The 27,357-nt window shown below is 40.8% G+C and overlaps 1 protein-coding gene across 5 annotated transcripts in view; it reads right to left on the reverse strand.

Annotated features, from left to right (window-relative positions):
• Arhgef6 (Rac/Cdc42 guanine nucleotide exchange factor 6) overlaps positions 1–27,357 on the reverse strand; it is a 129,268-nt gene that overhangs the window by 44,130 nt on the left and 57,781 nt on the right. For all 5 annotated transcript variants that reach the window (XM_052739857.1, XM_052739849.1, XM_052739840.1 and 2 more), the window contains 4 exons: positions 25,578–25,648; positions 9,727–9,821; positions 5,120–5,215; positions 3,057–3,179 (listed from right to left, as the gene is read on the reverse strand). In XM_052739857.1, the coding sequence (XP_052595817.1) occupies positions 3,057–3,179; positions 5,120–5,215; positions 9,727–9,821; positions 25,578–25,648 (385 nt within the window). The remainder of the gene's footprint in view (positions 1–3,056; positions 3,180–5,119; positions 5,216–9,726; positions 9,822–25,577; positions 25,649–27,357) is intronic.

Consider the following 27,357-nt stretch of genomic DNA (forward strand, 5'->3'; position numbering starts at 1 on the left):
CAGCCTTTAATTCATTTCTGATCCAGATAAATATTTTTGGTGAATGTGTCAAAGATGGGTATTCAGAATTTAAGGAATTGTTGAAGAGATGTGTCATTCATATAGCCTTGTAAATACTTATTTTTTCATTTGGGGTGTGTGTGTGTGTGTGTGTGTGTGTGTGAGAGAGAGAGAGAGAGAGAGAGAGAGAGAGAGACAGAGACAGAGACAGAGACAGAGACAGAGACAGAGAGTCAGAGAAAGACAGAGAGACAGAGAGACAGAGAGACAGAGAGACAGAGACAGGGAGAGAGAGAACATGTTCCATTTCATGTGTGTGCACTTGTACATTTGCATGTATGTGTGCACATGTTCCATTTCATGTGTGTGTACTTGTTCATTTGCATGCATGTGTGTGTGCACACCTGTGTGCTTGGGTGTGCATGCCTGTGTACATTTAAAAACAAGAAACCAATGTTAGATACCTTTCACCTTATCATTCAATTTGAAATTCATGGTTCAGCTAAACTAGCTAGCCATTGAGCTCCAGGGATCTGCCTGCCTCTGCTCTCCTGCCTGTGGGCTTACAGACAGGCACCTCTATACCTGCCCTGGTTTTCTTTACATGGATGGGTGCTAGAGATCCCAACTCAGGTATTTATATTTGTGTGGGAAACATTTCACCCACTAAGCCACCTTCCCAGCACTGTAAAGATTTATTTTGATGGGAGATAGCGTTCAATTATTTTTTTTTGAAAACTCGAAGCCAATTGTATTCACGCAAATTATTAGAGGAAGTGACACGGAGCTCACAGTCAGTGTTAGGTCCCTTACCACCGCCCATTGTTTACCCACTTGATTTCTTGAAACTTGTATCAATCAGCACCCAAGAAGCAGCAAAGCTTGGGGGAAACATTCATTAGAGTGTAGAAGAAAGTGTAAATATAAAATATAAAGGATCAGTGACACACAAAGCCTGGGGAAAACTGCATACACCATGTCAAAGAATGGGACTACTTCCATCTCTCTCACCCTGCACAAACATACATGCAAAAATTGATCAAAGACCTCAGTGTAAGACAAGAAACTTTGAAATGCTAGGAGGAAACCCTGAAATACAGTATAGGCAAGCACTTTCTGAGAACTCCATATGCCAGGAAATCAAGCAAGAATCGGCATATGCCACTCCAGAGATGTTATTTAAAAAAAGAAAAAAGAAAACCTTCCACACTGCAAAAGAAACAACTGAACAAAGAGACAGCCCACACGGTGTGAGAGAAATCTCCTCCAGAATGTCGAGGAAATGTGTCTCAAAACTCAAGAAGTGCCATAGCTGGGGAGGCACCCTAACCCTCATGCCCTTTCCTTTCGTCTTTTTCTTTCAGATACTGAGCAGAGCCCAAGCACACTTTCTCTGTCCTTGAGGTATTTTCTCTCTTTCTGCCATGTTCCCCTGCCTGTCATGTGTCCGCTTGTTTGCCATATGGCTGACCTCCATGCTGGCTTGGCTCAAATGGCAATCTCTCTCTCCTTCCCTCTCCAACTCCCTCCTCTCTGCAGCTGGTGAGATTTACAGCTTGCCGGCCCTGGGATTTTTCTTTTTAACTCTAAGAAAAATTTCTCCAAAAATAAAAACTCATTAAGTTTAGCCAAAGAAGAAATAACACAATAAATAATGGACAAATCATCTGAGTAAACACTTCGCAAAAGGCACAAATGGCAAATTTATGGGGGGAAAAATTCAATATTCAGCCATCAGGGAGATAGAAATCAAAAGTGTATTGGGATTCCCATCTCACCCTAAGTCATATGGTTCTCATCAAGAAAGCAACAACCAATGCTGGCAGATACAGGGAAAAGAAACTGTGTTGTCTATGGCTTGTGGGAATATATCTTAGTCTAGCCACTATACAGAGTGGAAGTTTCTCAAAACACTAAAAACAAAACTATCAGCTATACAACCCCTTTGTATATAACTGAAGAAATGAAGGACGCATATAACAGAGTTATCTGCACACCCATGTTTATTGAGGCTCTTCATTGTGACAGCTAAGCACTGAATCAGCCTATGTGGGGGGGGGTGTGTGTACTTTATATTTATATATCTACTTACATCTCTATATCTTTTTATCTGTCTATATGGACTATTATTCAGTCATAGAGAAGTGAATGTTCTTTATAGGAAGGAAATGGGAATAAAGGTCATCATGTTAAACAAAATCAGTTTAGTACAGAAACACAAAAGTCACTTATTTTTTCTCATATTCAGGAACTAGAATTAAAAACATACCAGGTGGTGTGTGTATTTAAGAGGGTGAGTCAGGAGGATTGCCAAGAATTTGGTGCTAGCCTGGGCTATGGACTGATCTGATCCTAAATCAAAACAAAACAAATATCAATCTGAATATAGTAAAGGGACTACTTGTGACTCAAGGGGGAAGAAGTGAGAGAAGTTAAGAGTGGATATGATATGACCAAACCAAGACATGTGCACATGTGGCAATGTCACAGTGAAAGCCAATAATATGTGCAATTAACATATGTTGATCACAACGTAAACAATAATACTTGGTATATGTAGGGTTAACCCATAATGTTAAATGGAATTTTACTTAAGCAAAGTCTTCCCTGATTTTTCCTCCACCCTAACCCTAACCCTAGCCCTAATCCCACTTACTTATCATATTGCAAAGTTCCCAATATCCTTTTGACAAACCTCTTGCAATACATGCCCACAGTGTTTCACTTGACAACTGCATTTCTCTCCCACAAGAGGTGGGACCCTGTCTTTCCTGATCACTCCTACTGTGTTCATCAGTGTATTTACAAGCTTGCCTAGAGTGGGTGCTCAGTAAATTATTTGTTGCATTAGTAGATGACCAAGCCATGGGACAATGAATTCAGTCTTGGTCTGTGGAACAGAGATAACCAAGAGTTGAACTGGAGACCTTGAATTCCAAGAAGTCCTTCTGAGCAAGGCTCTCTGCAGAACAGCTGAGCTGGGGGAAAACAGTACATTACCTGTGCTGAGGGAAATCCAGGACATTACCTGTGCTGGGGGAAAGCCAGGACATTACCTGTGCTGGGTGAGCACGTTGACAGCTGAAGGATGATTTGCACAGTAAGCCAGGTACATTGATTTAAAATGAGGCATGAGGTTCAGTAGACAGCCTCCTACTTTGTGCTGGTTTTCTGGAAACCTGTAAGTAAAACATGTGAAGCATAGAATGTAAACTAGGAAATAGAAGGTAAAGATACTCACAATTAAGCCCAGAAACAGGTAAACCATTTGATGCATTGCCATGGGGGTTATTTGTTTGTTTGTTTGTTTGTTTGTTTGTTTTTAGGTACACTGGAAGCCCTTTATCCATGGAATGCAATTTTTGATCACTGATTAAAATTCTAGCCACCTTGCTGGAGAGATGGCCTGGATGTTGAGAGCACTAGTTGCCCTTCCAGAGTACCCAGGTTCAATTCCCAGCACCCACATGGTGGCTTGCAACCATCTTTAACTCATGCATGTGGTACACAGACATATGCAGGCAAAGCACCAATACACATTAAATAAATAAAATTTAAAAAATAAATTCTAGCTACCAAGTAAAACTCTGATGCACAGGATAAAATTCTTACTTGGAATTAGCAGGTAGGGCTGTTTGTTTCTAGGATGGTAATATTCAAACTTCTCTTGACACACTAAGAATATTCAAATTCACACCAAGTTCAAACACAGACAAAACTGATTGAATTTAATAGCATAATACATCTTGGACAAAATTTCATCCCATGATGCTCAGAAAACAGGCAATTTCCCAATTTCCATAGACTGATGAAAGTCACTAGTTTTTCCAAGATACACTGGAAAATTAATTTTACACCAGAAATATACTGCCAGAAGGTCATTCCAGTGAAGTTTGTAATATGATGTTTACTAATTCAGAAATCAAGTAGTCATCAAAACCATGCTGTGGGGGTTGGAGAGATTGCTCAGTGGTAACAATCACTGGCTTCTCTTCCAGAGAACCTGGGTTCAGTTCTCCGCATCCTCCCACTTTGGTGGCTCACAACTGTCTATAGCTCCAGTCTCAGGGGATCCAGCCTTTTCTCTGGTTTCTGAGGGTACTTCATGCACATGGTGCACACTCATATATGTATATATTGCAGGGAAAACACCCATATACAGAATATATAAATAAATCTTTTTTAAAAATCATGCCGTGGTTCACACAAGACATATACTTTTTCTTCTCCAATTTTGTATGTGTTTCAAGTCAGACTATAACAGACACAATACCAAGAGTGCTACAAAGAACCAAGTTGGACATGGTGGTAAGTATTGTAACGCCAGAGACAGAGGTAGAAAGATCTGAACTTCTAGACCCACCTAGGCTACAGAGCGAGCTTGGGGCCTGCTGGGACTGAAGAGATGGGGTTGGAGTGGGCAAAGTGAGGGCCAGGGGGTGTAGTTCAGTAGTAGAGAGCCTGCCTAGAGTACACAAGGCCCCAATCTAAGGGGTCAGAAAGGGAAAGATTTGAAAGGAATGATTTAAATGACTTTTCCAAGTAGTTTTCAGCACATCAAATAAAAATGTCTTAATATCAAAGCTGTTATCATTGGCACTGCAGAGATGGCTTAGTGGTTGAGCACTCTTACAGCTCTTGTAGAGGACCAGAGTTCAGTTGCCAGCACACATGGTGGCTCATAACCATCAATAACTCCAGCTCCAGGGGATCCAACACCCTCTTCTGACCTGGTGCACATACATACATGACGGCAAACACGCACACAAACAAAACAAATGATGCTATCTAAAATGAAAGCCAGAAACAGTGTACTAGATGGAAACCCTTTGCATACATCTAGTGGTTTGACACTAAATCCACCACTGTCTTTGTAGGGTGGGTCATCTTTATGTGTTCCTGTGTTCTGGGACAATGGGTTGAAATTGCAGCAAACATATAAACATAAAGAGCCTCGCCTAATCTTATAATCCCAATACTTGGGAGGTGAAGGCAGGAGCGTCAGAAACTCAAGCTCAGCCTCTACTACATAGGGAGTTCAAAGCCAGTCTGGTCTATGTGATACATCTCAAAAGGCATTTTTAAATTAAGTATAGAAGGAAAGGGCAAAGTCACTTACTTTGAACATTCTTCCAAGGCTTGGCAGAGTGTCTGTTGAAATGTGCATACTTCTTCAAAGTTTCCCAATAAACATGTAAACTCCACAGTACTAAGGCTGAATAAAGAAAGGGACATGACGTTCCAGTTAACAGAACGGAAAGATGCATCAGATAGCTAGCTGGAGCTCAGGTAGCTGCTAGCTGGCTGCAAGCTGGCAAGTGTGGAAGTCAGAGTGCCGGTGTTTGAATTTCTTCTTTGTTTTTTTTTTTTTTTTTTTTTTTTTTTTTTGGTTTTTCGAGTCAGGGTTTCTCTGTGTAGCTTTGCGCCTTTCCTGGATCTTGCGCTGTAGACCAGGCTGGCCTCGAACTCACAGAGATCCGCCTGGCTCTGCCTCCCGAGTGCTGGGATTAAAGGCGTGCGCCGCCACCGCCCGGCCAAATTTCTTCTTTGTTAACTTACAACAGCTCTGTGGCCTCTGTCACCCTTGTTTAGCTTCTTCCCTTGCTTTATCTTTTATACGATAAGAATAATGATTGTAAAGAAAGTTGGTGGTCATTAGGGGCACTTACGTATTTTGTTAAGCCATGAGGAAAACAACATGTGCTTAATATGAACGTATAACAATAGGTAAAAGTATAAAACTATTTGGAATAAGTTAAAAAATCTATGGTATATCTCTTCTAAAGAAAATGGGGAAGTAATTAAAATATTTATGTTCAACAAGCACAGAGAGGAAAAGGTAGCAAAATTAGCTTTCTCTAAAATGAAGATATTCAAATAACAACCAAAAACATTCTTCATGAAAGAGAACAGAGGGGAGATAATAAAATTGAATTTTGTTATTGTTATTTGTGGGATGGAACAGAGTTAAATAGTGGCAAACTGAATGGTTTTATACAGGGCATCTACATGAGGAATACTCCCGTTCATTTTTCCCTTACCGAGCAGTAAGCGATACTAAGAACAGGAGCCAACCCTCACAAGGCACGGAACAGTCATGCAATCACTTTCCAAACAGGAGCTTCAGTTGCTCTGTGAGCTAAGCTCCATGGCCATTTACAGGCTAAGTGCCATTTTACAGGCGAGAAGACATAGGCACAGGGCAGGTAGTAAGCAAATCCACCGAACATCAAAGAGCGATAAATAGCCAAGAAAAGGTTATCCCAAGCATTCTAACCCTAGAGAGCACGCTCTAAAGCACTTGTCTGAAGATTCACTTGAGAGGTGGATGTACCACACATTCTCTCTCCTTCAGAATATATCATCCTGGGGGCTGCAGAGAGGGCCCAGAGCACTTGCTACTCTTGCACAGGACTCAAATTCAGCTCCCAGCACCCACATTGGAGCTGCTCACAACTGCATAGAATTCCAGCTCCAGGGATCTGATGCCCTCCAGGATCAGGCTTCCTGCAGCACCTGAGCACACATGGCATACACTCACATAGACATATACATAATTAAAAATAAAAAATATTTTAAAGAAACAAATTACCAGCTCTAAGCACACATACATATGAGCAATACTAAATGGGCTCAGGGAGACAGGGAGGCACTGGAAGGGGGGGGGAGGAGTGGAAATGATGAAAATACAGTACTCATGTAAGAAACCCTCACAAATATTAAAATTAAATTAAAAATATATACAATCCTAAAAAGATGCAGTAAGGCACACCTGTAATTCCAGCACTTGAAAGGTCGATTTAAGAGTGTCAGGAGTTCAAGCCTGAAACTAGCCGTAAGCTACATGAGAGACACTGTCCCAAAACAAATTTTAAAAGCATGTACATGTCATAGTTAATTCCTAGGGGAATATTTGCAAAGGAGTTTTGCTCATTAATCAAAAAGGGAAGATGCCAGTAAACATTCCCAGTAACCCTCGGAACATGAAAAGCTCCCAGTTCCTCCACTGTTCTGCCCTCTTGGACTGCAAACTGGAAACCCCGCCTCCTGTTGGCGGAGGAGGACTCTGGCAGGCAGCCAGTTTCTCTGGCTGCTTTTCTATCATAGCTGCAGCAAGCAGGGCCCCTGAACTTTCTGCAACCTGTTCGAGAACGTAGCTAGCCTCTTCACCATCAGACAGCAAACAGTCTGGCTTGCTCAAATCTTTGCGGGGTGAGAAGACAGTCAGAACTGGTGGAAACACTCTGACACCAGTGTGAGCATCAAAGTGAGCGTGAGCGCAGGTCTGACCCCTCTCACACCCTCCTCTCCCTGTTTCGGGATTACAAGTCTGCTTCTTCCTCATTTGAAATCTGACCATCCCCCACTCAGGATGACTACTTCAGTGGCCCCCTCTTCTGCAGGTTCCAGCCAGAAAACAAAAGGCACATTTCAGATAGTGTGTAGCAGGAGACATGATAGAGCTGGTCTGGTCACTTGGGGGCTGTGTGACAGGCAAAGCAGTGAGCCTGTCCAGACTTCAGTTTCTTATCTCCTCAATGGAGATGGTCGGTTCTCCCAGGAAACTAGAAAGGGTGGTGTGCTGTATTCCTACATCACTCTATAAACTATAATTCACATAACACTTCACATTTCACATAATAAAAACCAAACACAGGAATGTAAAGCGCTTCCATATGAAAAACGCTTCCTTTGGCGTCATGAGAACAGTTAAATCAAAGTTCAGCATGACAGTTTGCTTAAACAACATAATTTGGGGAGAAAAAAGGAGAAAAATAGTTAACTATATTAAACTCATTTAAGCCTGGAGTTGGTAGTTCAGATTTTGTCTTCCGCTGTGTGAGCTAAAGTTTCTATTTCACTTACAGATTATGATAGCTAGCGAAATTTAATCAGTTAAAGTAACAAATAAGGGCGGTCATTATTTGTTAAATATGTTAGCCCTATAATAATAAACAATAAATGGTCGGTATTTTTTAAATATTTAACTAAAATCTAATTACATTATTTCCCCCTTCCCTTTTCTCCCTCTAGCTTGCTCCCCTATGCCCTCTCAAATTGATAGTCTCTTTGATTTTTAGTGTTAACATGTATTTTTATTTCATGAAAACTTAGTCTTTAGCTTATACTTTAGAAAATCATTTCAGGGTTAGTGAGTTTTGGACATTTTGCTTTCAGAATGCTTTCCATCTCATTATCATTCACATGTGCCTGAATGAAATCCTGCCTTGAATTGTGCTCTTCTAAGCATTTGCAAAATGCTACACTCTTTCCACTTAGGGAGCATGGGAAAGAGGTCTGGCCTGGCAAATGAAAGTCAGAGCAAGCATGAGAATTTCCAATTTATGTGATTTCTGAATAAAAGTACTTCACTTTAAATACACAGGAAATGTGGAAGCTAAAAAGAAGACCCCTACACCTGCACATTGGTGCATGTTGCAGTGCTAGTGAATGGATCTTTTGTTTAATATTGCAGCCCTGTTCATGACAGCTAAGCAACAAAACCAACCCAGGTGTCCAACACTAGAGGAATGCACAGGGGAAATGTGCCTTCTATGTACAAGAAAATTTTCGTTTAACTATAAAGAATGAAGTTATGTCATTTGCAAGAAAATGGATGCAAGCAGAAAAAACCATATTAAACAAAATAAGTCAGTCTCAGAAAGGCAAATATCAGGTGTTGCCTCTCACTTGTTTTATATAGATACATAAAATTTTGTGTGTGCATGTGCGCATGCATGCACGTGTGTGTGTGTGTGTGTGTGTGTGTGTGTGTGTGTGTGTGTGTGTGTGTGTAATGAAAGTAGAAGGAGGGCTGGAGAGATGGCTCAGAGGTTAAGAGCACTGGCTGCTCTTCCAGAGGTCCTGAGTTTAATTCCCAGCAACCACATGGTGGCTCACAACCATCTATAATGAAATCTGGTGCCCTCTTCTGGCCTGCAAGGACACATGCAGACAGAACACTGTATACATAATAAATAAAAATAAATCTTAAAAAAAAAGAAAGTAGAAGGAAAACTGTGTGGGGGAATAAAGAAGAGTAATAAGAGGGGAAAGGACAAGAAACAGGATGGTAAGAGGGTGGGGAATATGAGTAATACATAAAATATGTACTTACATGGAAATTTTTTACAAAAAATATTTTTAAAGTACGTCTTACGTACTTTAGAAGAAGAGTAGTTACCAAACTATGAGAGGATAAGGAGGATGGTAGGATGCAGAAAGGACAGTTTAGGGGTACAGGGTACAGCTAGATAGGAGGTATAAATTCTTAATGTTCTACAGAACGGTAGGGTTTCTAGGGATGCCAAAAAGCAATTGTATATTTCAAAACAGTTGCTGGATATGCCAGTTACCCTGATCTGATTTTACACTTTGTAGAGGTGTACTGAAATATCACACTCCATCCTATAAGCATGTACAATTGTTTAGTGCCAAGTGTTGAAGTTTAAAAAAAAATATATAAGGAGGCAAAAAAAAATACCCAATACGAAAATAGTCATAGGCAGAATCTCAGATCAGCTCATTCTTTCCACAGAAAGCAAGCCAAGCTCTCCAAAAGCAACATCTTGCATAATTGCCGTTGTCCTGACCATGTTCTTGGCAACCTGTGATCTGTGGGAATTCTTTTAAAGAGCAAAATCAATTATTCAGTGACATAGGAGTAATGCCTCCAAGTGCTGACATTATCTTGCTGTGTTTTACTAAGGGTTTAAAGAGTCTTACTTGTTATTAGACTGCAAGGGTCTTAGATAAGTAACGAGAAGAGACTGAAGTTCTTTGGCATATTCCTTTTCAGTGTCCAAGATGTTCTGTAACACCTGTAGAGAAACAAGAATTAAGGTCTCATAACTGTCAAGCAAGTCCAAGGTCAGAGCTTTAGATCTTCTAATCAAACTCCTAGAAAAAAGCATTCCAGTTTACTTAGGCTGATGCTAGATGTCAGGAATACAAAAATGCATATGTATTTTAGTTCACACTAGAAAAATATTTTAATAATTGTCTGACAACTAGTTGGATGAAGTAACTCATATGAACACAATTATTGTGAATTCTCCACAACTGGAGGAGCCTTACCATTTACATGGTACTGGTCACAATTATTTATGCTTTAAATAAGTTCATCGAGGAAAGGGCTAGGTTAGCTAATAAAGGCTAACTATTCCCATTTTATGAATAATAAAAGTATAAAACATAGAGATTCAAGACTAGGAGAATTCAAAGATAATTATGACACAAAACATTAAGAATTTGGTTTCTGTATTGTTTCTGATAAGACATTTATGGAACAAAATCATAGTATATAGTACATTGTTAAGCAGGATTAAAACTGGTCTTTCAATAAAAACAAAGAGTGCCCATATGAACAATTCATATAGAAAAGGAGACAGTACTGTGAAGAATTTAATGAGGAGAACAATTCACTAATTATCTGTTATTAATAACACAAAATTCTTTTTTGTTCTTGGTTTGAGACAAAGTCTTACTCTAGTCCTGAATGGCTTGGCACTTACTACGTAGCCCGAACTAGCCTCAAACTCACCATAATCCACATGTTTAAGCCTCTACAGTGCTGAAATTTTTTATCAGTGTATGCCACCTCACCTAGCTAATAAAATCTATAGGCACAACAACCAATGTAGGACCCCACAAGTTCTCTTTTCCCACCAGTTCGAAGATCATCCCCCATTTCTCAGCCTGTTCTGGAAGCATATAAAACCTTCATTTCAAGCAATTATACATGACCAAGTTACTATTTTGCTATATGTTATATTTATATATTTTTTCACATCTTCTAATTCATTGAAAGATCTTTCCTATGCTAATGGCTATGCTGCTTACAGATAGGGAACTTCCACCATATCTGAAGATGAAGACATTAAATAGGAACCTACAAGACAGAGAGAAACATGTATGGCTAGGAGAAGCACATTAGTCTACCAAAAAGGCGGAAACGCACAGCTGACAGTGTACCTGTGGCTTCCACATGAGCTGGATTCCATAGGGCTTCAGCTTCCACAGGATTCAGCTAATTTCAGATTGAAAATAGGTTTAAAAGGTCGCCTGAATTGAATCCATATGGACTTTTCCCTTGTCATTATTTCTTAAATTATATAGTATATATAACACAAGATTCTAATCCCAGCTACCCTTGGGCCTGATGTAAGAGGACTTCAAGTTTGAGGTCAGCCAGGGTAACTTAGTCAGATCCAATCTCAAAATAAAAAATGGGAAAATAAAAAGTGAAGGTGTAGCTTAGAGGTAGAGCACTTGCCCTGGCATGTGTGGAGTCTTAGGTTCAGTTTCCAGAATCACAAGTAATACTTAATAGTGTAACAATTATTAGCATGGCGCACATACATGGGCAGGCAGCATAGAGATTATCTCAAGTGTAGGAGAGGATGCAAAAAGATCATGTATAAATTCTAGACTATTTTATATGAAAGACTTGAACAACTGTATCTGAGGAGGCCCTGGAGCCAATCCTTGTGGATACCAAAGAGTGGCAGTACTCACAAGACAAAGCATGATGACCAACTTTTGAAAAGTGGAGTAGCTGAAGTAAGCAGGGGACCAAGGAACCGCTGGCTTTCTGGTGAACAATTGAACTGGGGGATGGTAGTCCCAATTGTGCTATTGGCTTACAGGCTGCTTCAGCTTTAAGGCATAGCCTACCTCATCTCAGATTGTGACATTTCAGGGACCATTGTGAAGTAGTAGTGAGATGCTGCACAGGTAGGTACTGGGCAAGTGGCAAACACTTTGACTAATTTAAGAGGCTAAATGCATTTCTGCCAATAATAGCACTATTGGAATTTCAGACCAGAAGTTTCTGTTGGGAGAGGAATGCCCTACATCTTGAGGGAAGTTAAGCAGCATCCCTGACCTCTACCCATTAGATGCCAGTTGTGTTCCATCCCACGCTGCAGTTACGACCATCAAAAATGTGCTCAGAAGGGTAATGTCACCTTAGTTGGGAACCAGTGACTTAGAAGGCCATAAGGTGGTTTCCAAAGCTAAGGGTTTGCTAAGCATAAAGGCACATGCCTATTACCCCAACACTCAGGAAGCTGAGGCAGAAAGATGGGTTGAGGCCAGCTTATGTACACAGTGCGTTTAAGGCTAGCCTGAGCAGGACTGAGCCTACAACAAAAAAGGAGACCAGTGAAGGGTTAAATTATAGGCCCTACTGCCAGCCACTTTTGTCTACTTTCAGTTCCCCTATTGCTAAGAAACTATTCTTTACAAATGTAAATTCAGAGGTCTGAAAGAACTGGTGCTCTCTGAAATTAGTCCAATGATGGAACAGAAATGTTACTGCCTATAAAAAATCCAGTTACAATAAAGACAACTAGAAACTGCTTTGGGATGACTGAAAAGCAAATTCAGAATGCAAAAACTGGGTCTGGAACTCAGTTGGTAGAGTGCTTGACTAGCATGCACAAAGCCCTGGGTTCCATCCCCAGCACCACACAAACTGGGTGTGGTAGTTCACACTTAGAATCCCACTGTTCTCGGGAAGTGGAGGCAGGAGGATCAGGAGTTTAAGGTCATTCTCATCTACACAGGAAGTCCAAGGCCCACCTGGAATACATGAGACCTTCTCTTAAAAAAAAGTGGAAACTCACTGGTTTCAATTAAAATGATGCTTCAAGAAACTAATTTTAAATGCAAATGCCCATATTAAGTAAAAACAAGGCACTTCAATTTTAAAACAGATATGCTTCCTGGGTAAATTGGACTCAATGGGTTAAAAAAACAGAGGACATAAAGTTCAGATGGAGACATGGTAGTGGCGAATGTGGTCAAAATTTGTTGTATGCATGAAGGAAATTCTCAAAGAATAAATCTATTTTTCAAGGAGGGATGATTTCTAATTTTTCATTTGACATTCAAGGGGCTGGGGAGTCATTACTCCCTTCTAACACACTTAGCTAGATGAAATGAAAAATAAAAGAAATAAATCTGTAAGGAATGAGATTATAGAAAACATCTATTCTGAAGAGTGGATACTGAGACTTACAATGGACCGGCACAGAGACCCACAGAAAACCTCCACAGGAAGCAAGACCAGGTAGCAAAACCTTTGCTGTAACTGACAAGCTGGTGAGCACTCAGAGCAGATGAATCTGAAAGTTGAGCACTCAAGGGGTTCAGTGTCATGAAAGCACACTTACCCTTTTGTGAGTTTTGTTCCAGTAAAAATAGAGGAAATACCCTTACTTTTCAGGCAGAAGGAGAAGAAAGCAGCCAGTATGACACCAGCATATTCTGGTAGCTAAACAACATGGGAACATTTAGTTCCTAACCATGTCAGCCCTCAGGAGAAACTATTTTACCAGCTCATAATCTAACTGACGTGAGAGTCTAACTGACATGGAAAGAGAACATCTCAACTCCAGCCAGCTGGAAAGACTCATGTAGACAGGAACTGAGCAACCTCAGCCCCTCCAGCCATCTTGTGTCACCTGAGAATGGACAGTGAGAAAGAAGCATTAGTAAAGGGCACAGTCGAGGGGCCCAGGCTCACCAAGGGTCTAACACATGATCATGGGAAACTAGAACGTGTCCCTGTCTCCACACCTCACCACCACAGTACTGAACACCTGCTCTCCAGTCTCTTTGACCCAGCACATCATGTCAGGCTTCCAACATGAAATGGCAAAGCCACAGTGAAAGGAAACAGCAGCGAGAGATCGGGTGTAACAGTGGTCGAGTGCTTGTCTAGCATGCTCAAGGCCCTGTGTTCCATCCCCAGTGCCACGTAAAACAAACAAAGACTAACGATAGCCCAATGAATTTGAGGAGACAGTGAAAGCATCAGAGACAAAGTCAGATATCGGGAATGTTGGCATTCATTGAAAAGAACCCACCAACACTGAGTTCTGCGGCCTGTGAACTTGTTATTCAAAAGTAAAGCAGACATAAAGACTTTCTCAGACAACTGAAACAACACCCTGAAGGAAATTATCAGCTCCATGTAGGCCTGATTTTCAAGAGATGTTCCTAGAAATTCTTGAACCTCTGTGTCTTGCCCACCACAAGATGAACTACCTCGTCTCCCCCACACAGCTGCCACCATGATGTTTGGCCCAAGTCAACAGAGACAAGGACCGTGGACTGAATCTTCTGAAGATTCAAACAAATGCTTCCTTTCTTGTAAGAGAGTGTCTGGAGGGAAAGTGATAGTGGGGAGAAACTTGCATTTGTGTAAAGAAGAGAAGAATATTCATGAGGGAACAAGTGATGGTCAAAGAATAATTTTCATTTTCTCTCACCGACACACAAACAGCTAATAAAAATTATTCAAAATTGGGTCCTGGGTTCTATCCCTAGTACCAACAGAAATAATGCATTTGATTACATGAGTATCTGTGTACACATAGGCATGTTTATGTGTGAGTGAAGTGAGTGGTATTAATAATACAAGGCATGGGAGGGAAGAATTAGGACTACTTTATTAATAAAAGATACTTTTACTAACTGAATATTGAGTATATCTTTGTGTAATGTTGTTTGAAAATGAACTTGGAAGCTCAGGCATGTGGTGATACATGCCTGTAATCCTAGCACTTCAGAGACGGCAAGAGGATGAGGAGTTCAAGGGCAGCCTAGGTTACATGAGAACCCTGGGAGAACAAATAGTTACTTTTCTCATAACTGGAAGCAGATATCTGGCATGAAGCAACTTAAGAAAGGCCTTATTTTGGCTCACAATTTGAGGGGCTAGAGCCCATCATTGACAGTAGGTAGCTCCTTAGCGGCAGGATTGTAGAGCTGAGAGTACTCCATTCCTCACATCTCCATGGAACAAGAAGCAGCGAACAAGTGATACTGGTACTTTGTTGGTTCCTTTTCCCCCTTTGTATCCAGTTCAGTACCCCAGTTCATGACATGGGATCTCCAACACTCAGAGTGGGCCTTCTCTCCTCGGTTAATCCTCTTAGGAAACACCCACACAGACATTCCCAGAGATCTGTCTCCCAGGTGAGTCTAAATCCAATCGTGTTAACGATGAAGAGTAACCATCATGTTTTGTCTCAAAAACCAAAACAACAACAACAACAACAAAAGCAAAACAGAAAAAAGAAGAGGAGGATAAAGATGGTAAAGAGAGAGAGAGAGAGAGAGAAAGAGAGAGAGAGAGAGAGAGAGAGAGAGAGAGAGAGAGAGAGAGAGAGAGAGAGAGAAGACTGAAGAAATGAGCCAGTGGGTAAGAGCAGTCACTGCACAAGCATGAAGACTTAATCAGATGCAGGCACCCACATGAAAAGCCAGGCATGGCCAGTTGCTGACGCCAACATTGTATAGGGGTAGAGACAGGAGGATCGCTGAGGTTTGTGGGCCACCAGCCTACCTCCAGGTTCCGTAAGAAACCCTGTCTCAAAGGAATAAGACAGAGATAGAACAGAACATATGACATCTCTTCTGGTCTCTGTACACACACACACACACACACACACACACACACACACACACACACACATATGCATGCATACCTGTACAAACACATATACCACATATTCTCATACACAAAATATGAAAAAGAAAATAAACTTGGATTTGATGTGGATTTATATTGGGATCATTGGAAACTTTAAAGCAACCATGGAAAGATTTTTTTAATATAGTAGAAGCCAGGTGGAGTAGAACACACCTGTAATTCAGCACTTTGGTTGTAGAGGCAGGAGTTCAAGGCCAGTTTGGTCTACACAGTGAGTTCAGCCAGGACTATATAGCAAAACTATATGTCATAAAAACAAACAAATAAAATACATACACACACATATACATACATATATATATATATATAATTGATGTCAAGGAGACAAATATGATCATATAAAATACTCAATTAAAACAACAAAAAGCAGGAAAATGTGGGGGAAAATAGAACAAAGAACAAGGGTAGAATAGTAAACAGTAACAAAGGGGACCAACAAGATGCTCAGTTGGTTAAGGTGCTTGCTGCCAAACCTGATGACCTGAGTGTGATCCTGGGACCCACAGGGTGGAAGAAAGAACTGGTTCCTCTAAGTTGTCCTCTGACCCCCACATGTGCATTGGTATGCATGTGTATGTATACACACACACACACACACACACACACACACACACACACACACTAAGTAAATAAAGTGTAATAAAAAACCTAATCCACATTTTTAGCCAATGTATTATTGTCAAAGTTACCAAAAACACATAACTGAGGAAGGACAGGTTCCTCAATAAATGCTGTTAGAAAAATTGGACATACACATGCAGAAGAATCAAAATGGACCTTATTTCACACCACGCACACACACAAAATAATCAACTTAAACTGGATTAAATACCTACAGGCAAAACCCAAAACTATAAACCTACTGGGAAAAAAAAGACAGATAAAAACCTCCATTGTGTTGTTCCAGGTGATAACTTGTTTTGGACATGATACTAAATTCACAAGAAACAAAAGCAAAAATAGACCAATGTGATTGTATCAAACTAAAAAGCTTCTATACAGCAAAAGAAACAAGAGGTGGAGACATGGTTTTCGTGGGTAAAGTGTTTGCCACACAAACACTAGGAAGTAGTGACCCTGAGGCTTGCTGGCCAGTCAGTCTAACTGAAAAGGTTGAGCTCCAGGTTCATTTTTGTCCAAAAACAAAGTGGTAAGGTAGAAAGCCAGGCATGGTAGCACCAGCTTTTAATCCCAGCACCCAGGAGGCAGATCTCTGTGAATATTGTGTATTGAGTCCCAGGCCAGCTACATAGTGAGACCCTGTCTTGACAAATAAAGAAAGAAAGCCAAAGAGTAAAGCACCCAACACTGACTTTTTGTCTCCATGTGTACATGCACACACACACACACACACACACACACACACACACACACGCACGCACACGCACGCACACGCACACACACACACACACACACATGTACACACATGAGCATATACACTCACATCCAACACACACACAAGAAACAATGAACAGAATGAAAACAACCTACAAAATGAAAGAAAATCTTTTGCAACTATTACCTACTAAGGGGGTCAATATCCAAAATGTATAAGGAATGTAAAGAACTCAATAGCAAAAGAAAAAAAAACACCCTATACTTTTCTCAGTGTTTTGGTTTTTGGAGACAGGGTTTCTCTGTGTAGCTTTGGAGCCTGTCCTGGAACTCACTCTGTATACCAGTCTGACCTTGAACTCAAAGAGATCCGCCTGGCTCTGCCTCTCAAGTGCTGGAATTAAAGGAGTGTGCCATCACCACCACCAAGCCTACCCTATACTTTTTAAATGAGCGAAAGAGAAATCAGAATATACAGTTTTCAAAATAAAACATAAAAGTCACCAGCAAGTACATAATACCCAATGCCACCTATCCCAAGGAACCACAAATCAAAGGGCTTTCACCTCATACCTGTTAGTTTGGTTATTGATTGGTCTGGGGATGTAAGTCAGTGGTAGAGCACACTTGCCTGGCACACTTGAAGCTCTGGATTTGAGGGCCAGATCCACAAAATGCTAACAGTATTGATGTAGAATAAAAGGAATCTTTGCACACTACTAAAGGAATACAGCCATTTTGTAAAATATATAGGTTCAATAAAAAGTTGATAATAAAGTCAGGCATGGTGATGCGCACCTTTAATCCTAGAGATTGGGGAGAAAGTTTCAGCAGGAAGATCAGGAGTTCTAGACCAGCTTCAGCTATATACCAAATTCAGGGTGGGGGAGGACTCAGTCTACATGAGACAGTGTTTCAAAACAAAACAAAAACAAACTGATTTTTTAAAAGGCCACCAAAATGGTTCAGCAGGTGAAAGCACTTGCCATGTAATCTCCATGTAATGGGAGGTTTAGAACCCATATAAAGGTGGAAAGAGAAAACATAGACTCCATTTTCCACAAGGTTGTCCTCCACATGCACACCATGGCATGTATGCTCCTGTCCACCGCACATCCTGGATGGAAATACACACACACACACACACACACACACACACACACACACACACACACACACAAACACACACACACACTAAAATAAATAGTCAAAACACAGGCTAGTATTAATAAAAAGCTGCTCTGAGTCCTGTGAGCTCGACTCTTCATGGAATATTGTGTGATTTATGGCCTCTTCTAGCCTTTGCATATAGGAGGCACACATGTGTTACACATACATACATACATACATACATACATACATACATACAGGCAAAACACTCAAACACACAAAATAAAAATATTTAAAAATAAAAGAGCAGTTCTTTTGAAAGTATTTATTTGGTTGTGTGTGTAAGTTCTATTGGGATTAAAATCTCAAACTGTGGCATGCTGCCTTCCCTCTCAAATTTAAGAAGGAATGAATCTTCTAATCATCTTTTTGTGCATTTTTTTCTAAAAAGAGCATGTTCTGATAGTGAGCTACCTCACACCCTCATCCTCCCTTTAAGGACTGTTGTCTCTGCCACATGACCTGAATCACAATAACTATTCAAATAAAGAAAAAGGGAGCAGAGGAGTCTGCTGGAGGAAAGACCTGCCCCCTTCCTCCATGCTGGAGATGGAGCTCAGAGTCTCCCACAAGCTAGGGAAATGCTCCTCTACTGAAACTGTTCCTCTGCACCCCTGAACGGAAACTCACATAACTGCAAGTTCTAGAGGTTGCAGGATGCCAAGCTCACAGAACTAAAGCGACAAAAGCTTGGTTGGGGCCGGAAAGAACTGAGTCAGTAAAATGCCCGTCATGCAAGCATGAGGAACCGAGTTTGAGCCACAGAATCTACATACAAAGTCATATGTGGTGGCACACGCTTGTAATCCCAGTGCTGGGGAGGTGATGGCAGGTGTAGCCCCGTGGCTCACTGTCCAGCTAGCCTACCCTAGTTGCCAGTCTCTAGGTCATAGTAAGAGATCCTGCCTCAAAAAAACAAGGTTGACATACATACATGTGCACCTGTACCTGCACATGAACAAGCACAAATACACACACACACACACACACACACACACACACACACACACACACACACACACCCTAAAGGGGAAAAAAGCTTTCTCATTCCATTATTTCCTCTCAAACCACATGAGATTGGCAGCAGTTTGAGTGGCAGCGGTGCTCATCAGGGGATGCTTGAGATTCCTTCCCAAATTCACCCAGATTTTTCTCACTTTCTTCAAACTCAAGAGAGAGCGGCTGATGAATGGGGACTGGCTCTTTCTCAGGGCTTGGGGTGCCTCATATAAAAGGCTATGGAGGGAAGCAGACAGAGAAGGCTGTGTGCTCCATAACAGAAGGCCTCAGTGGTGAGTCAGAAGGCAAGGAGCTTGGCAGACCAACCAACTTGAGAGCAGTCCAATTGGATGGGGCTGAAATCCCTTCAAACTTACTAAGCTAGGCTGTGTCCAGACACTGCCAGTGCCTCCCTGGTTCTGTCTCCATGAGGACATTGTATATCCATTTGCTGAACTAACCTTTCCCTGACTTCAGAATAGAATATATGGCATGAAGCCCCAGAAAAAGAGGTGGCAATCTTGTATCTAGTCTGGACTATTATTTTTCCATAAAATAAATGTCCTACATTTCCTGGAAAGGCTTTGGAGTGAAGACAGCTTTGGAACTAAGTTTTCTAAGAGGAAGGAGCCATGTAAGTATGAAGAGATTGCCAGGTGTGGTGGCATGCACCTGTAATTCCTGTAATCAGGAGGCTGAAGTGTGAATGTCACAAGTTCGAGGCCAGCCTAGAGGTGAATTTTAGGTCGGCTTGAGACACAGGAAGACCTTGTCTCAAGAAAAAAAATAACAAAATTCATGAAGAAATTGTTTTAAGAGGCTAAATATATAAACAATGTCTAAAAATAGAAGTATGCTCTATGAAGGAAGACTATAGTGATCTCAGAAAACCTTAAATCAAAGCAAAACTATATTGTAGAAATCTGAGATAATTCTGGTGCCTGTAAAAATGACAACATGTTGGAAACATCCTTTGAGAGCAAAAAGGACACTATATTTCTGTATTTGTGTCATATCTGACTTCATGCCAGTAAAACTGTCTACCTCCCTCCAAGGGTACTGGCTGATTTCACACCCCCAAGTCACTAACTTTCAATATACCAGCAACCTCATTCACAACACCATAGACTTAACAGCTCCACATAATCCCATCACTTCCTCAACTTCCAGGCTTCAGATGGAGCAGATTAGTGGAAGAGTAAGATTAGTGGAAGAAGCAGGGTAACAAAATAATGGGGAGTATGGAGAAGAGACTCCATGGAGACCAGTGTAAGATCTTATACTATGGGATAAGAACAGTAGTAAGGCTGGGCATGGTGGTGGTCCTCTTTAATTCCAGCACTCGAAACAGGGGGATCTCTATGAGTCTAAAGCTAGCCTAGTCTACATAGTGAGCTCCAAGCCAGCCAAGGCTAGATGGTGAGACCCTGTCTCACAAAGAGCAGTAGGAGGATAGTAAGGATCAGCTTACTTACGGGTAAAATCCCATACTTCACATGCCAGACAACTTTAATTCTATTCCCAGAAGCCATGTACAAGTACAGGGAGAGATAGCACAAGACCAATCCAGATAAAACCCCAGCATGATATAGAAGATCGTGAAGTCCCACCCCTAGCTGTTAGGAAAAGTAGAGTCCATTTCTTTCAGGGTAGTGGGTCCTGAGAGGTTACCCATGCTTCAGTAGATTGTCCTATACCCATGGGAATACAAGTAGCAGTAAATGAACTTGCTAGGTTTCTAAAAGATCACATGAAAGTTGGGAGGGAGAAGTGCTGGGGCAGATAGGGAGGAATTGGAGAGAAGAGACTGAGAGGTAGATCAGAACACATTATATGCACGCACGACATTCTTAAACAAAAAAAAAGTGGAAAGAGAGAACTGACTCCACAAAATTGCCCTTCGGCCTCCACATATGCCCACAGACATCATAAACACACAGACACAGACACAGACACACACACACACACACACACATACACACACACACACACACACACACACAGAGAGAGAGAGAGAGAGAGAGTTAAATTTTAAAGGGGGTGGTAAGCTCCCAAAGGGCCGAGAAAACTCAGGGTGGAAGTAAAGGAGTAGAGAGACCAGCGAAAAGGAGGTGAGACAGTGGAAGGCCCCAGCATGGGTCATAAGAGCTGTCATAGGACTTTTGGTTTGCCATGTTACAGCCATTGTCTCACCTGTCTAGTGCATGCCAGTTCTGCAAGCCATATCATTTAAGCATCATGACTATTAATCTACACTGTTAACTTGACTGAATTTATAGACACTTGGGAGTCACAATTTATAGACACTTCTGGGCTTGTCTGTGAGCACATTTCCAAAGAGATTTAACTGAGGAAGGAAGACATGCTCTGAATGTGAGTGGTACCATTCCAGGAGGTGGAGACTCTGACTGAATAAGAAGGGAGAAAGGGCAGAGCATCACCAATCACCTCTCTCCAGTTCCTGAGTAGATGAAATGGAAGCTGCCTCCATGGTGGACTGCACCCTCCAACTGTGAGCCTAAGAAGCCTTCCTTGAGTCACTCTTGGCACGTATTTTGCCAGTGCGTTTTCACTCAGTGAGCTACTGAGGGACATTTCAATGGGGGAAGAAACACTGTGTGGGCCGCTCTTGACTAATTGCAGCCATGTCCCTCTTGCTTGGACACATTTCCTCCAACAGCTGCCCCGCCTAGATTCCCTTTCAGCATCTCTCTGCTTCGAGCTCCATTCGAACTCTCTTCTAAGACCTGCCTTAAATCCTGCCTCCTCCCTTCAACCTTTCCCTCAGTGATCCTCAGATTGTAGTTTAAATGATTGCCCAAACCACCTTTGTGTTGAGGGGGGAAATGAAGATGGGCTCAGAACAGTTGATTAAAACACTACAGCGCCATCTCCATGAGCAGAGATTTCTGTAGCAGGTCACTTTGGGGCCCCAGATACCTATAGTTTTAACAAACTCCCCAGTGCTTTTGCTACAAAAACTGCTTGGCCACATTTTGAATTGACTGTCTTCTGATGGTTTACAGTTCTGCATTGTTCTCAACTATGTGGCTGATGCTATCATGTCTGCCCTGTACTCCCAATGGGACCACACAACATCAAGCCTGACAGTTCAGATGCATAAAATCCTTCTCCACTCCTGTTCTTTACCTTTTTAATCCCCTCCTCCTGTACAATATACAGTTATAAGGGGCAATGTAGTGCGTTCCTGCTGAGCTCCTGGCCTGGTTCTAGAGAGTAGCACCTAGCCCTAATCCTTCCTTTGTTTAACCACACCTTTTGTTTCTCTTACCTTTTGCTTCTCTTATCACCCTATGTGAATCTTGTCTGAGAGTCAATAATCAGAGTCCCCCAAGGACCAAAGAACTATGCAAAACTTGGTCCAGGAAACCAGGAAAACCGAGGTACCTGAGAAATCAGGTAATTTGCACTTGGCATTTGGTCTCTGGGAGCTCCTTTTAGGTTGCTTTGAAGGTACAGAAATTAACTGGCTAAACTGTAAATAGAGAGTAAGTAAAAATGCCCTAGGCGAAGGGAAAGTGCTTCAGTCCTTCGAGGCTGGACCCCCGTGCAGCCGTGAAAGGCTATTTTCATTCTTAAGATGCCTCTGAGTCTTCATTCCGTGGACCCACGTGAACCCACACTCCCGTGCCGCACACAGCGACAGGGCAATGAAAGGCAATGAACAAACATCTGTTAGAAAAGTAAGCCAGTGTGGTTCTGCACGTTTGTAATCCTAGCACTCAGGAGGCCAGCCTGATCTACATATCAAGTTCCAGACCAGCCAGGGCTGCACAGTCATACCCTGTCTCAAAAAATAAAAATAAAAATAAGTAAAACTAAAATCCCTTGCTTACTCTTTCTCTCATGTGTTGACGATCTCTTTATTTACACCTTTCCCTCCTTCCTTTCTTCCTCTCCTCCTCTCTCCTTCCTCTGTTTCTCTGGAAAACTTGATTAATACACAATGCCAAAGTAAAGTTTGCTATTTGTAACAGCAAGGACTCACTGAATGAAAGACCTTAAGAAAAGCTCTAGTGAGAGACAAATACAGCTGGAGTGTGTATATAGAGAAATTTCCATAAAGGAGAATAATGAAAAATACATAGATCTTATTTTTATATTAAAATATACATGTATATACACATATGTAAATATATATTGAAATATGTGCAGATATACACATATATTTCTCAGAAAAGTTAGGTGTTAGTAGCAATCATTTCAAATTAGTTGTATTTATTTTCTTTATACTTTTTCTATATTGCTTCATTGTTATTTATGTGATTTGTTTTTAATGGAATAAAATTCAGACACTACATCTAGTAAAGAATATGTATTAATTGTATTAATGATGCTTAGAGGGGAGAGTTGATATTAGGTTAGATGGGACATCTTTCATGTGGAATAATGATTTTCAAGTTTTCTGAATGGGATAGTATTTTTTATTTGTCTCAAATATCCACAGATAAGAAGGATAATCAGATCACTTGGGACATACTTTGAATTCATTACCACAATTTTTTCCCTAACTACTCAACTCCAAAGTAGTGTGGATTAAAAATAATCAAACAACAAGAATCTCTTTATAACCATATCTAGTTATAATACACACAATTTATCTGTACTCGATAATAAAACAATAATAAGCCAGACATGGTGATACAATTCTGTAATCCTACCACTTGGAAAGCAGAAGCTAGAAGATTATAATTCAAGGAGTCTGGGCAGTGTGTTGAGTTCCAGGACAGCTTGGCCAACAAGGTCAGACTATCTCAAAAACAAACAAACAAACAAACAAACAAACTGGGCATGCTTGCTGTCCCAACACATGCAAAGCAGAGACAGGAAGATTAGACATTCAAGGCTAACCTCAACTATATAGTAAGTTTATGGCTAGCCTGAGCTGCAGAAGATACAATGTAAAAAAACAAACAACAAAATAAATAAATAGTAAAAAATATTAAGTAATACTAACACAAAAGCTCTACATATTTTCCCTTTGGACCAGTATGAATTGCCCAAGACCGCCTCTTTTCTTTATTAAAATTGACATTTGATATAATATATATCAAAAATTTTAAAAACAATATATCTTTTGAGCCCAAAATTGAACTTCTAGGAATCTACGCTGCAGATCCTTATCAAATTCTATGGCTAAGGTGCTGCCTGCAGAATTGTTTATAACAACTAAAGCTAGAAGCAATATATATATGCTTTTCACTAGAGGATGGATTATGCAAACTGTAGTCCATCAAGGGTTTGCATATAATATAAGCATATGAGAATCACAAGGGTTTCTGTCTTGTACATGCTAGACAATACTGTACCACTGAGCTACCTCAACCCATCCCCTCAACATTTTGAACTGTTGCAGTCAGATAGATGATAGTGAAAGGCACAGCCGAGGGCCAGGACGCTGCAGATGCACACAGAGAAGCTATGGCACAGCTTCAACTGCCATTGGACTCAGTCCTTTCCCTAAAGCTGAGATCAGTAGAAGGTCATTTGGAAGAGCTGATGAGGACTGAAGGGAGATGGGAGGTTAGCTCGGCCGAATCATGCCTTTATAACTGGAAGCGGGAGGAAAGCCATGGAGAAAACGCTCTTTTCTGATTGTTGCCCATGGCACCTATGGAGTTTTTTCTTGATTTTTCATATCACCTACTGTTTATATCACCAGTATGGAACATTTGTATTTCACTGCATAGTGAAATTAAAATTTGGAAGCCAAGTGACACTCATATACTTGTACAGAGATGATTAAAAACTCCTTATCCATGCACAAAATGAAATGAGCATGCAGTGCGAATGCATGTAGAACACTGGGTAAAAACTGAATCTGGATTTCAGGAGAGGTTGGGCAGATCATGAGGCACCAGACAAGGCAACTTAGAGGTAATGAGGACTTGACCTTTTCATTAGTGACTAGGCCAAGTCTGGAAAGGAAATGAAGGAAAGTAGAGAATAGATTAAGGAGAATGATGCAATTTCTTTTTTCAAACAGGAGCTTATTTTAAGTATTACACATACCCTATTTATAGCCAATATACTTTGACATATCTGTGTTCAAGTCAGAGCCATTTCATTCGTCCTTCTATGTCAAAAGGCAGTCTTCCTTTCAGGCTTTTATCAAAAATAGAATTGATAATATTCCAGTGGGTGTTATGGGTTGATTGACTCTCCAGTAAAATCATAGAACACAATCACTTAAAATTCATTCCGTCTTAGGGACCTGGGGACTTGCCTGCTTTTAAATACATGATTAGGCCATGTCACTGAATTTCAGTGTGCCTAGATATTACCATCTTCTCTTTCACCACTGGTAGGCGGCCTTGATCTGGAGCATTGCTCAGCTCTTTAGTTTGTCAGTATAGTGGATGTGAACCCTCCAGCTATCTGTAAGACTTCCACAAGTATATGAACACCATTGTGATGCAAACTGCCTTGGAACCTTACAAAGCAACTTTATCCCATCTTTCTTTTGTGTCACCTCAAATGATCAGTGGTTTGACAAGTGAAACATCTCCATGTTGAATTAAAATAATTTTGTCCTCTGAACACTCACCACAGTGTAGTAATTCTTGGTAAGCGGAGCAGTGTCAAATCCTTTGACAGCTTTAGGGGACAGAGGTCTCTCTGTGAAAAAGACATTTAGATAATGTTAATACCAGCTTCATGGTGGACATTTGATAGCATAGGACAACTGGCATACTATAAAGTTTCTAAGTGGAAAGATCAAGGAAATGTACCTTTCTAAGTAAGTGGAAGTATCACTGGACTGCAGAAGGTCAAAGTTCAATCTTCTCATTAAGGTTTCTCAAGTTCCAAGGGAGGAACAGTCCAAAGAGTTACTACATAGCTAAGTAATGGCAGAGCCAGGGCAAGAGTGGCACTCTCAGTTTGGGTTTATTTGTGAAAGTCAGGATCTTCACTCAATTTATTCCAAACAGATAAGTGACACCAAAGCAATCCAAGTGTATTTGTCACTGGCAAATTATCACACAAAGAGAAGAGAACGTAATACCAACCGTGCCTTTCTTGGGATTGCCTACTGTGCCAACAATAAAATAATCAGAATCTCCAACTTACTGAAAACTTCTGTAAAATGCTCCTCTGTTTTCTATATCATTTTAATATTATTACGTTGTATTAGAAAATGCTGCCCTTCTTTTACAAAATTAATCTTTTTTATTACACATTTGGTTTCATTTTTAAGAATTTTTATTTTACCTCAATTATCTGCTTTTTTAAAAAATTACTATTTTTTTTTATTTTACACACCAACCACAGTTTCCCCTCCTTCCTCCCATTCCATTCCCTCCCCCTACCTCCTTTCTACCCACCCCCCCATATCCACTCCTCAGAAATGGTAAGGCCTCCAGTGGGAGTCAACAAAGCATGGCATATCAAGTTGAGGCAGGACCAAGCTCCTCCCCCCTGCATCAAGGCTGAGTGAGGCATCCCACCATAGGGAATGGGCTCCAAAAGCCAGCTCATGCACCAGGGACAGACCCTGGTCCCACTGCTAGGGGCCCCACAAACAGATCAAGTTACAAAACTGTCACCCATATGCAGAGGGCCTAGGTTAGTCCCATGCAGATTCCCTAGCTGCCCGGTCTAGAGTCCATGAGCTCCCACGAGCTCAGTCAGCTCTGATTTCTCTTCAGATCGTATAAATGTTTCACCTTTTACAAAGTTTATCTTATCCATTAACTCACAATCATTAGATATCCTAGGACAGTCTTCTATTTAAAATAAAACACAAAGCACTCATATTTCTATTTATGAGATAAGAGTTTTGCCATGTAACCCAAGCTAGCCTTGAACTCCTGATCCTCCTGCTTCAGCCTCCCAAATTTCTGGATTCCGGGTGTGCATCATCACACCTGGCTGTAAATGTTTAGCAGTATCACTGCATAGTATCTTTCCAGTCTGTACTGTCTCCTTTTCTTCATTTTGCTTTGCATTTCATTATCTTCCTATATTATACATTGCTTTACATCCTTTCTGAAGCATGGTGAGCTACACATGACCAAGTAAGAGTATGTCACCACACATGAATATTTCTTTTTTAAATAATATTTTCCAAGTTATGAATCTTTTACAGGATAACCCTAAGAATTAAAAACGGGGAAACATAAATAAATTGCAATGATTTTCCATTATCCAAAGTTAAGCATCAATCTGAGTAACAATTATGTCCTTTCATTCTTTTTATGTATGTGTGTGTGTGAACACACATATACGCACACATCTTTTCCTGTAGTCTTGTAACTCGATTGCAATATAGTTTCATAAATATTTCCCATATAATATTGATTTTAATTCATTGCATTAAAATATTC

The sequence above is a fragment of the Peromyscus californicus genome, unplaced genomic scaffold (assembly GCF_007827085.1).
Source record: "Peromyscus californicus insignis strain IS unplaced genomic scaffold, ASM782708v3 Scaffold_10__1_contigs__length_136768540, whole genome shotgun sequence".
Lineage (NCBI taxonomy): Eukaryota > Metazoa > Chordata > Mammalia > Rodentia > Cricetidae > Peromyscus > Peromyscus californicus.